Source organism: Canis lupus, chromosome 22 (genome assembly GCF_048164855.1).
Source record: "Canis lupus baileyi chromosome 22, mCanLup2.hap1, whole genome shotgun sequence".
NCBI lineage: Eukaryota > Metazoa > Chordata > Mammalia > Carnivora > Canidae > Canis > Canis lupus.
The window spans coordinates 5,739,251-5,752,443 of NC_132859.1; the positions used below are offsets into that span (position 1 = coordinate 5,739,251).

A 13,193-nucleotide genomic window follows, 5' to 3' on the forward strand; every position below is an offset into this window, starting at 1 on the left:
TATGCCTAGAGTAGGGATGAGACCAAAGTTAAAGACATAAACCTAATCTGATTTGGTTGACATAAACAGTGGTATAAACCAACTATTCAGCCAACATTTGCTCTGCAAACTTTTGTCTGTTCATGATTGTCTTTCTGTCCAATGTTTCCACTTTCTACAATAAAGTTTGGTTAAAAATTTCATCGGGCTTTGGAAGCATCCACTTTTGAGCTCTACATTATATTTTGTTATGGTGTCACTTTCTTAACCAGGAAAAGAAGAAAAAAAAAAAAAAAGTCGGATGTAAAAACCTGTCCCATCCATTTGAAATGGAGAATTTGTTTTAGAAATTGTTTTTGAGGTTCACAGAGATAGCTAATTATAGCCTTCAGCCTTGTACTTTGATGGGCAGCCCAGGCTGTGAGACCTGTCCCCTGATAGCACGGGCTTGCGGGGTTCCTGAAATACATTAGGGGATCACATGGAAAGGGATCACCGTAAGCAATGAGTATACACGGATAAAACATGTTCCCACCCTCACAAACCCTACAGCCAGGCTGAGAAGTCAAGTCACACTAATGAGTTTAAAAAGCAATGTACAAAAAAACGTGGAGACAGGAGGCAGTAAGCTACCCACACACCAAACAAGATGGAACTAAAGATGCAGGGGAGGACCTTCTTCAATCTGACTCTCAGGGATCATTTGGCTCATCTTGCTTCAAAAGTCAGCTCCTCCCCATTTTTTTCTGACCCCCTTCTCAACGTCTCTGATGTATGGTACCCTCCGATATTCCTACTCCAAGGAATCTTGGAATCTTCCTTTTTTTTCCCCTTCTCCACTGACTTCTGTACCTTCCTTTAGTTGAAAACGTGTGTTTCCACTGGAGGAGCACCTCTAGTCTTCCACAACTATCTTCTCTCCTCCGCCGAATTCTCCAGCTGACACCCACTTCTTCTCTTCTTTCTGTTCCTGAATTTCTTTAGAGTTGTCTAAACTTGCAGCGTCCTCATAGGCATCTTCCAACTTACCAGTGACTCATCTTCTTGGAATCTGGTTTGTGCTGAGGATCCCCCCCACTCCTGTCTCCTCCCTTCCAATGCTACTCAGAGTGCCTTCTCGAAGCTCTCTGTGCTTCTCACTGCCGGTCACTGCCCTTTCCTCATTTCTTGTCCTATCTGCAGCATCTGCACCATTAACAACTTCCTTCTTTTTCCTTTTGCCTCTCCCGTTCCCTGTCACTTTCTCTGGCTTTTCTCCTCTCCCACCTGCTGATTAGAGAGAGATATACCATTTGTCACCACATCCTTTTTTTCTCACCATCCATGGTCTCCCCAAAGATAACACAGCACTGTCCTGTGACACAGCACATTATCAGTGCCAAGGGAGTGGCCTTCAGGTGCTTTTTCTATAAATTAACAACCCAACCAAATCAGTTATCTACCCCCTGCTGATCCTCTCCCCAGAGAAAGAGAACACGTCAATTCTAACACCTGTATTTCTTACACAGGCAAAGAGCAATCCCATCCTTGATCATCCAAACTAGAAACCTCAAGGTCATTCTCGACCCCCTTTCCTAGCTCTCCTGCTGAGAAATGAGAGATAAAACAGTAGCACAGTACAAAACATTTACTGTGCATCACATCAATCTTCCTGAAATACCTCTGAGTGGGCTACATGATTTTATTGTTCAAGATGGGCTACTATGAAGCAGGAACTAAATAATTTCCTATTATTAGGATGACTAATAGGTTAGTCAGAAATGATATTCAGCTTTTCTAGTTCAGAAATTGCCTCTAGGCTTTGTTAGCAATAGTAAAAAAGAAAAAAAGAAAACTTTCTACAGGGAAAGCTCAGATAAAATCAAAAGCTAGTGTTTTGATAAGCTGTTCATTCAGAAGCGCAAGTTTCCATTCTTTTCCATTTTTTTCAAAAAAAAATTTTTTTATCTTTTCATTTCTTAACATGCCGTAGATAGAATGTTACGTTAAGCAATTCACTTACAAAATAATGCGAAACAAGTTTCCAGTTGTTCTGCTCACTCAAGAAAGCCACTGATGTTTGCATTTTTCTTAAATATTGTTTATGGACTTCTCCAAACTATGAAACAAGACACTGGAGGTAACATAAGTCAAAAACTAGCTCTATAAATTAGTACCAAGATAAATAAATGCAACAGCTAGCAATAATTACATAGTAAGCCCTGAAGAACTGTTATTCGAGTATTTTCAAATGTCTGCAGTGTGTGTTTACACAAGTACTCTATTTAGCACAAGGGATACATTCCAGGGGAATGAGCCCCATGAGAGGGCATGATAGCCAGTACTTGGGCTAATCTGAGCTTGCTTTTCTGTCAGCAAAGTCTCTTCCTTTCTCTTCAAATTCCCACCTCAGTTTATTTCTACAACCCCTGTTTCTGCTCCCAGGTTGTGGTAAGGCTTAGTACTACGTTGTTCTCCATGAGGTCCCGCCAAGACTTCCAAAAAGCCTCATTTCCATGTTAATATTTAACCCGTGTCCTCAAACCTTTTCTCCAGCAGTCAAAAACCTACCATGATAGTGGCAAGCCCAGTGCTTTTTCTTTTTTTTTTTTTTTTTGAAATACAGCAAAGACCTTCAATATACTTTGGGGTGTTGCTGCTGGTGGCTCAAAGTTTAAAACTATGTAGCGTGTGGTGCTCCTTTAATAACGATTGCCATAAAATCCCAATGAAAATAGGGATGGAAAACACACCAAATTCTTCGAAACCCCTGTAATTTTCCTAATCCATTTCTATTTATTTTATTTAGAATGCGATTACATGGATCAATGTTTATTTTTAGACTAGTACCAACTGCCCTTTTTGCTTATGGTTTGTGTTTTCTCATCTCCTGATTCCCCGAAGCTCTATAAATGCAGGGTAATTCAACCTACAAAAACAGTATCTTATAACCTAGAAAAGTTCTCATCCCACTGTAACAACTGGCTGTTACTACAGGAGAAAATGAGGAATTGAACCCAATTTCTTCCAATGAATTCTTTGTAGTATTTTTAGATAACGATTTTTTCCTAAAAATAATAAATAGGAAGAATGTGTTACCACTAAGCTTATCCATTCATTCACCCACTCTCTCTTTGATTTTCACCAACACACACTCATTTATTCAATAAATACACATTGGCTTATCCAGCTGTTTGATGAAATAATACACTCTGTTGATACAGCAAATTCTATACTCTCTAGTGTTAAAAATACATTTTCTCCTTAGGGGAAGGTGCTTGTTTTCCATACTGTTTTTTTTTTTTTTTCTTTTTCTTTTTATTCCCATTACATGCATTTTTCCCTCTCGGAAAATTCTTTGGGGCAACAGAAATCGGTTTCCCAAGTGTAGAATAAATTTTAAACAGGACCTTGGCATTTACAATTTATGGCTTATCTCGAAGGAAGAGAAGAGTCTGTACTCTCCCCTACCCCCAACACCACTATTCTTTCAAACAGATTAAAATTTCTACCACCAATTCTATTATAGAAACAATCATCATGCTTTCAATGTTAGTGTTCACGAGAGTGATACACAGGTGTGTCATCTGTGGGCAGGATTCTAGAAAAGGCTTGCTTTTCACAGTTTACTTTTAAACGTGGACTTAACAGCGCTTTTCAGATAAATGAATTACTTCACAAACAAGATGAAGCAGACTTTACAAAAGGTGCTGTTCTTTGTGTTATCTCCACTAGATTTCATTCCATTCAGGGAGGCAAAACGATGGGTGGGCTTCCAAGACACATGACCCGAAGTAACAGGGTGATTAAATGCGGGCCTGTCCCAGAAAACTCAGGGACCGAAACAAAGTCCAGTGCTTTGTCCACAGCCTTCTTACATGACTTCTACTCTTTTTTCGTAAAGCTCCCAAGTCCCATCAAAAGTGCCCAAAACATTACAAATCTTAAGCAGAAACTGACCCGATTCCATAAGAAACGGTGGATTTGACTCACAGGTAGGAAACGGCCCACCTGAAGCCTTAAACGTGAAATCTAACTTTAAAATATCTTTCAAATGGGAAAGTATGACTTCAAAGTAATTAAAGGAGAGTTCTAACTCAGTCTGAGGTTCTGTTAATAAAACTCAAGTGTCCATTCGATTAGCATCTTTTAAGGAATTCACTTTCCACCTGTTACTTTTCAACCCACCAAAGACACCTGAAAACCAATTCTGGTTCTCCAAAGGACCTACAATCAAACTCTCCTCTGAGTTGAGGGGGTCCTGCTTAAAGGGCTATTTCCATGCAACCATCCTAATACGGTACAGTTAGGGACTGCTCTGTTATATGGGAGTTTATCAAATGTGCGTTTGCAGATCCATCAACATAGCTTCAAAATTAAAATTACATAAAAGAAAGGATAAGCTCAATCCGTCAGTCCTTGGTCTCTGAAAATACAATATAGTTTACTTATTTCCTTAAAGTAATTTCACTTAGGTATTTGGTGTGGGGTCTAAGGCGGGTGTCACCACAACTACTGTGACAACCGGTTCCACGAGAGGTTTCCAAGAATGGTGACAATGACCCAACACGGCTCCCTTTAGTTAGAACGTTTCCCTCTTCGCGCTGACCCTTGGATTTCCAATGACCAAATTTTCCTCGAGGAGACACTGCACCTGTTGGATTTGTACCACTGCCTCTCATGTTGTTGTTGTTGTTGTTGTTTTAAGGGAAAAAACAACAGATTAAAAGTGCCAAGAACACATCCAGGGCAAGGTCTGGGAGGAGAAAGCCCGGTACTCCGTGATCTCAGCTATTTCGCGTGTATAGGGCTCTCTAGGTGGGGTTTGACTCTTGCTAGTTAGGCCACAGCGCTTCACTATCATCTCTGACTTCCTACCTAATTAAAACTCGCGTGATCAATCTCCAAAATAAGCCAAACTCGGGCATCAGAAAACAACAGGAAAGCAAAGCCCCGCTAGGGTGTCTCCACACACAGGTAGGCCCAGCAGAATTCAAGGGCACAAAAGCAAATGATGAGAAAGGACTATAGGGAGTTAATATCGGGCAATTCCTGTTCCGGTATAAATCCTTTATGGGAGAAGCAAAAGCCTGTGCGTGTGCGATTCCGTGTCTACACGTTTGGGTGCACACACAGTGAGCCGGAGGAGAGGGAGGAGGCAAGTTCACGGTCACACCGGAAAAGAAAAACACAGGAAGCCCCCACCTGCTACACAGTAAGGGATGTAGGTCAGTGAGGACTCTGCCACTTTGGACTCAATTCCCCCCCCCCCCCCCCGTGCCTTCACATTGGCTGGGGCTTCGGCAAAAAAGCAAAAGGTCCTGAGCGTGCAACCCACTCAGCACGTGGCTTAAGAGTGTGCGCTGGAGATCCTGGGGAAGGTTCCACACTCTCTTAATATTATAGAAGCACCGCTGTAACATGGTCTTTTTCAAATTAAGGAGACACAAATGTTCACGGACATTTTAACTCTCAGTTGAAGTTTCCTAAACAACCGTCCTTCAGGTGCCAGCACACGATGTCCTGGGCCGGAGCGCGGGGCTCAGGTGTCGGCCGTGCGCTCCGCGAGGGACGGGACACCTGCTCGGGTGGCCGTGGCACCTCCGTGGCCGCGGGAGGAGCGCCAAACCTGGCTGGGCTTACCACTGCGCACCGGGAATTTTCTTTATTCTTTCTGGTGTCTGTTTCTGATCCAGACTCTGATTGAAAGACGCTTTTTCATCTTATTATTTCGGGGGAGCGTATGAGTAACAGAATCTGTGATTAAAAAGCCTCACCGTTTTACCGATCGTCCCCCATAAATATTTCAGCTTTTAGAATAACACTCTGACTTCCCACAGCGTCTGCATAAGCTCTTCCATTTTCTGTCCACGTATTACAAATTACGACCTCACAATATTACATGGTTAAAACTGTATTTTTGAGGACGTCTTTATATGAGGTCATGTATATCGATGATGTATTGACAGATACATTTTTCCTCAAGTCTCTGGCACCAAAATCGAGTTTTTAAGACTAGAAATCCTATTTTTAACTGTATGAAAAACTAGTGTAAGTGGATTCTAATAGATTCTTTGTTTTTTAAGATTTTGTTCATTTGTTCATAAGACACACACACAGAGAGAGAGAGAGAGGCAGAGACACAGACAGAGGGAGAAGATGCGGGACTCGATCCCAGGACCCCGGGGATCACGACCTGAGCCAAAGGCAGACGCTCAACCGCTGAGCCACCCAGATGCCCCTGGATTTCAATTTTTAAAATTCTTTTCTCTAAACTCTTGAAAGGTTTTAAAAACCTGGAATACTTTATTCACTACATTCATTAATCAGGCTACGCTGGCAGCTTCCTTTCTCCCAGGCCCCTAAGCCAGGCATTAGAAACACTATGTGCGTTCAGCTCCCTGGCCCACCACCAGGATCTGCCTTAACCCTTCCCTCTGTCCCTGAGGGAGCCCCCACGTGTCCTACGCTTCCTGCCCTGAGGCCCTGCTCTCCAAGCCCTGTGATGGCCATGATATCCTCAAACGAGTTCTTCATTTACTTAGCAAGCACCCATCAAGGTCCTGCAAACAAGTAAAATAAACATCTCCGACTTCAAGAAGTTGAGACCCTAGGAAGGAAATCCCTGGTCTGACTAGCATTCAAGGGTAACCCCTGACATTCCATGCAGCCCACGTTAGCTCACTCCGCTCCAGAACTGGAGCTCCAGCTGCTGGTCTGGGTTCTGCTTCCAGAGAAGAAAGAAGACAAAAACGACAAACCTACCACCTGCTTAACCAGGACTATCTCATCATCTGACGACACTGAGGCCAGTCCTTGACACCAACCCAGCTTGAGAGAAGTTCACCCACCTTCTGGAAGGTACAACCACTCCATATTTGGGTCAGTTCTGACCATCGATGCCTTCTCCCCCTTTCTCCACTGGCCTGCCACTGAGCTAGAATGTCTTTGATGGGGAGTGCATGCAGATTCTCGGAGAATGGAAAGCCATCTGATCACCAAGATCCTATCCATCTCTAACACTGTAGGGATTTCTGATTTTCACGAACCATGCGTTTCATTCTGTGAACATGCTTTATTTTTACATAGATATTCATATCTCTATCAATCATGAATGAAAGTCACTAATCGGAGGTGCTTTGTAATTTCCATCTTTCCTGTCCACAATAATGCAATGCAACGGAGGCTACCGTTAGCTTCATATACAGACAAAGAACTGTAAAAGGGGATGTAATTTAATCACATAGCTTGCATGGGGCAGGGCTTGAAATTCCAATCCTTGGAAGCTTTGGGTCTAGAGTTTTCCCCAAACCACTGACCTCTGCTACTTTCCCAATCAGCACGCATGACATCGCGATTTATGCATCATAGAGGGGGATGGGGAGGCACGAGAAGCCGTGTCAGAGTTCAGAGGTGGCTAAGTTCTCGCTTCCTGGTTCGTGTTATAGAAAATGTGCATGTGTTCCTGTTCTGTTTGGATTCCCTGACATACAGACTTGAGCCTGAATTCTGATTCCATCCCTTTCTAGTGGTGTGACCTTGGGAAAAATGTGCAACAACGTCAACAAGGTCTGTCTATTTTCTAACATGCTAGCCACTGCGCTAAGTGCTTGGCACACACTGTCTCATTACATTAAAATGTATTCAATCTTCATAAAAACCCCGACAAGGAGACGACACTCACTCTTCATATTTTAGAGTGTTGTGAGATTACAATTGAGAGAATAGGTAGCTTTTTGTTCTAAGGTCAAATTGCTGGTGAGGGAACAGCAGTCCAGACTGAGCCGGAAGGAAATTCGGGCAAAAGCATCTTGATGGCACTATGCCAGGAAAAGGTTAGTACTTAATTTGGGAACTAGCACTCACAGCCAGGGGTTACCACTAATTAGGACCTCTGCTCATTGTCCACCGGTCCAGACAGTTCTCATTCTCTCCAAGAAAGGATAGGAGTACATGGAAAAGAGTAAACAGGGGAGACTGAGATGTGCCATTTTTATGAGTTGAGTGATGGTAGAAATAAATACTCAAGGATCATTATGACTGGAATTAAGAACCGTATTTTGAGAACCAGCCTAAGACTTCTAAGACTTTCAGGGAGAACAAGTTGTTGTTGTTGTTGTTCTTCTTCTTCTTCTTTTTTTTTTCTGAAATAAGTGTCACAAATTCCTATTCCAAAAGCACTCCAACTATTTTGCAAATTGAACTTTCTAAAAAGAGTGTTCAGAGTTTACATTCTTAGTTTTCCACACATTTTTCACTTAGGTCTGTTTTGGGACTTGAGCCCATCTTGGGTACCATTCAAGGGGACCGGATCGCAATTACAATTTGCACACATTTCTCTCTCAGGTCCATATTGGGTCTTGAGTCCACTGGGCAGCACTCAAGGGGACTGGATTACCTCCCCAAAAAATCACATTTAAGGAGCCTGGACACGGTCCTATTAAATGATGATAGGTATCCAGTCAAATCAGGGAGAATTTGGATTTTGAAGTAATAATTCTATGTTAAAGATAATAATTCTATGTTAAATAATTCCAGAAAGCACTTAATTAATAAATATATCAAATAATTTCATGTGCATATAATTATTGTAGTGCCGAGAATGTGTACTCTTTCTGCGTTCGTGATAACCACAAATCAACAGATATCTTTAAAGATGCAAGCTGAGGAATTTTTCAACTTTGGAAACAAGGGAAAGCAATTAAAATTTTTTTGCTTAGAAACAGAAAATCAACCACATATATATACACATAGGTCTACTCTTCTCCATATTAAGAATTTAAATTTTCAGAAACTTGTTAAATATACAGGATCATAACTAAGTAAATGGCAAGCCAGAAATTCAATACTCCCCTCAAACAAAAATATTGTAATGATTCTTCCGCTGTACTTTTCCAGACCCTGATATAAGGAAAGCCACATTAAACAAGACAGAAATAAAAGGGGAATTCTAAAGGCCTCAATCAGGCTACCCTGCAGCAGTGACCACATGTTTATCAGCTATAATCAGACACCCTTGATATTGCAGAAACTCACTTTAATTCCTAGAATCTATTTATTGCCCTGCAGACACTGGCAGGATGACCGCCCAAATATACCTCAATTTCAGTAAATAGCATTGCAGAGAGGCAAGTACGCTGGATTAGAATTCAGTGATTTGCATTCTGGTCTTGGCTCTGGGCTTCAAAACTGGGAATTACCAGTCTTCTGTTTCCTTATCTGCAAAAGGGTCATTCTACTATTTATTCCATAGATTTTTCTATTCAGGTAGTGGCTGAGATCTTCACGGCACCAATCTTTTATATCATGTATCTTTACTGTACATCCTAAAAAAATCACTAAAGTCTAAATATTACTGTATTGAGTCCAGTTTGTGGGAAGTTACTTGGTCCATTAAACACAGTGAATTCCACTAACTCATTCTGTTCCATTAAAAATATTTTTAAGTAATCTTAAAGCTTTAAAATAATTCTGTAAACACCTACAATAATTTCAATCTATCACTCTATCTTAATATTTAATTACATTAAGTATATGATTAACATAATAAACAATCTATAACAGTAATAATATATAATTTGATGATTATAGCTATTGTTTCAGTTCTTGTCCTAGTAAGAATTCTAAACAAACAGAAAAAGAAAAATGCACTTCATAAGCCAACCTGAGAATAACGCAAACTCCTGGCTTGAGATCGTGCCTTACATTTTCAAAAACTGTAAACTCATTACAAATGTTAAGAATTAAAGCATTACAATTTTCCTTTTCTATTTTTACACATGAAATCAATTACCCAATTTAACGCACTAGAAAGACTTCAAAACATTCCATTTACTTGTACTTTTGAGGTCTAGAGGAAATAAAATTGGGGTATTTTCAAGTGTAAATAAAATACTTTGTTGCACATCTTTTAGTTTCAAAAATAGGCATCCTAAGCAAGCGCTATCAAAGAGAAGTCTGATGCTTCCTTTTGTACGGCTATTAGTAAACATTCTTCCTTTTTCATTTTTGAAACCTCCGTTACATATTTAGTTATTGAAATGAGGGAGTATCAGTGTGACAGCCAATAGCCTGGATTCCAACCTCAGGGAATCAATTAACAGATCGAGTCCATATGGGAAAGAACACAGAGGAGAAAAAAGGAGACCTGAATGGAGAGTAAGGCCACTGAGGATCACACACTAGAGGAGCTGCCTTAACGTCACGTCACAGACTAATGCTCATGAATGGAGGCAGGGTAAAGAATAAAGGGTTACAAATAATGCTCACGAGATGATCTGTGCTGTTCACTCCACGATGCTGTTGATCTGTCTCTTACACCCTCCCCTCCACCAACACACCCACCGCTCGTCCAGGTTTTATATATATATCCATATGGAGTGATCTCTTTTTTTTGCCCAGAAAAATTAGAGGTGGGGAATAATTCCTTTTTAAAAAAACTGAAAATAAAGTCCTACAAGAAAAGAGACGGCTACATTTAGAATGCTCAGCAGTGATTTTTGACAAAGGACAGTAACATACCCTTGCACTACCACGAGCTGAGCGGCTCTTCCTATTCCTTTCGGATTAATTATGGCTTTAGAACTTTGAGTGTAAAGAATTGGAGGATATAATAAGGTGATGTTTCTGCTTTTGAACAGTAACAGGTAAATGAAATACAAGCATTTGGGAACTTAAATAACTTCTATTTTACTTCTGACTGTTCTAATTCTCGAGACTTCTCCTACTGGATACACAATGCAGATTTTGAAGGAGAGAAGAAGTGCTTTATAGATTCCAACTCAAGTAATGGAAAAGGTATTTTTAAGAATCTATTCAATGCCAAGTTTTAATATAAATAAAACAGATTAGAAATGTGAATATCATGCCGAATTCTCAAAAGAGGTGTTTTAATAAGTAGTTACCCAATCTAAGATTCATGTGTTGGCTTTATCACCGAGCACAGAGTTCTCCAAGGACATACTTTAGCTACTGAGTCTACATTAAATCCACGGCTGGAGGTTTTTAGCTTCTAGAACAGCTTCCTAGAGAAATCAGAATCTTACCTTTACATATCTTCCGCAGACGTTTCCTGGTGCTTTGAAAAGTCCTGAGGTCTATGTCAAACGGCCATTCTCTTGCTCCCAGGGTCTTAGGGGCTTGGAGAAATCCCAACACCTGCTGCTACCACTGAGTGTCGAGGCTAGAAAAGCTTCAGGGTTTCGACAGCAGGATCACTGAGCCACAGCCAAAGCTTGGGAAGCCTTAACAACTGAAAGCAAGTGTAGAGGGCAACGTGGTACCCAGCACGGGCTCAATTGTAGCAGCAGGGGGAGGAATGTTCCCGCCCTCACAAGGGTACAGAGGCAGCCATCAGGGAACCCAGGCTCTGTCAACAGACAGGGCGGAGGAAGTGGAGACACGACCACGCAGCACGAGACCGTGGGGGGAATGGAACAACTAGCACAGAGCTCAAGGTAGCGTTTGAAAAGAATCACCAAAATTCCCCGACAGAACACAAGAAGCAATGGCAAAATGCAACGGAATACATGGAGACAGGCCATTCTAGCATCCCCTAAGAGAGCCAAAAACACAGTTGAGGGGCATATGGAGCTCTAGTTCTAGAAAGAAAAGTAAGGAAGACATATTACAGTATGCCTACTGTAGTTGAGCTTAACAGTCTAATACCTGAGACCGAAATTCCTAAGTCCTGTCATTATAACATTCACATTAAGAAAAAGGAATTTAAAAATATCTACAACCATGGGGGGGGGGGGGCTCATCCACAAGGCAACAGAAATTAAAAGGCAACGTCATCCATTACTGGAGGAGAAAATGCGACAGAAGTGTTCAACTGAGCTGGTTTTTGACCTCAGAAGTAATGAAAATTGCTTTTTAAAGAAGAGCAACGGATGCTTTATCAAATACATCACTTTCTATTCTGATCAGATTAGGAAGACCAGAGGAATTCAGAGAGAGAAGAGAGAATATGAAGACAAAGAAGCCAGTGGACAAAGAGGGTTCAGAAACTAGAAGGGGAAGACACAGAAGAAAAGGGAAGAAAAGAGGAGGAAGGACAGGAAAATGTGACTAACGTACTAGGTGTTAATGCACCATCAGATAAACCACTCACTAGGACTCTCCTGAAACCGGGCTTCATGATACTCTGTTTTCCAGAGAGCCCCTTCTAACTGGTTAGCCCCTCTTCACAGCTCTTCAACAACTCATGAGCCCTCAGGAACACATCTGGGGGAGCCCCCTGAATATTAAATATCCAACAGGTACAAGAGACCAACCCCTAAGGCAATTTTGCTTTCAGGAGCTGGAAAAAAAATCAAGTCACGTGGTAGGCTTTGTCAAAATGAGAAAAATAAAATTTTAGAGTGAGAAAAATTGAGAAAGCTCATTCAAATTATTCATTTAACTGACAGAGAAACTTGCTCAAGGGAACTACAGCTTGGATTGGTACATATATAAACTAGCGATGTCAAAGCCCCCTCCTGTGCAACTATCTGAATAATAGACCCAATATTGTACTGGTTTGCTTACATAATGATCTTGAATTGAAAAGAATATTCCTGGCAAGCATTATGCATACTAAATGGCTTCTTAAGTGAAAATTCATATCTTTTGCTGTTTAAAAAAGGAGGTGCTCCTTGAGAATTGAAAGGAGAAAAAATTGCTTTCATATACTAAAAAGCCTTTTTTTTTTTTTTTTTTTTTTTTTTTTTAGATCACTCTGGGTCAAGTGGAAAACAAGAGTAAAAATCACATTGAGAATTGTGTTTTACGTACTGAGGGATCTAACCAACTTCAGGATTAGGATCTTCAAGTAGGAGAGCTGGGAATGGATATGAACTTCGTTTAGGGAACATATAAAAGATCACAGGTCACCAGTGTGAAAACTAGGACTTCCCTCCAAAACAGCATTCTGATGTTCAGATTGTGAGAGGCCGTTTTCCAACGGGTGCCATGTCAGTCCTTGAGAGATCAGCCCTTCCCAAAAGATACCTTTGCGAACTGGCTTCCCATTTGCCTTATTCACTCACCAGCATCCATTAGCCAACTCCATGCTTTATCTTCAATAGATAAGACACAGCTTCTTCTTGCCATGGTGCCATGAAAAGGATCCAGAAGGTTCCCCTTAAACAACACTTCCTGAGTGACTGCTGCAGCACCAAGAGTAAAGGATATGCCAGGTCAGCCACTCTTCCTTCCCAGCAGTATTAGCAGCAGCAGCAGCAGCAGAAGCTGGA

The 13,193-nt window shown here is 41.1% G+C and overlaps 1 protein-coding gene across 44 annotated transcripts in view; it reads right to left on the reverse strand.

Annotated features, from left to right (window-relative positions):
• MBNL1 (muscleblind like splicing regulator 1) overlaps positions 1–13,193 on the reverse strand; it is a 203,457-nt gene that overhangs the window by 98,018 nt on the left and 92,246 nt on the right. For 6 of the 44 annotated variants that reach the window (XM_072792236.1, XM_072792234.1, XM_072792235.1 and 3 more), the window contains one exon: positions 12,987–13,106. The exons of 36 other annotated variants lie outside the window; for them this stretch is intronic. In XM_072792236.1, the coding sequence (XP_072648337.1) occupies positions 12,987–12,992 (6 nt within the window). In that variant the 5' untranslated portion in view covers positions 12,993–13,106. 2 more of the 44 variants (XM_072792246.1, XM_072792247.1) reach the window with 2 other exon arrangements.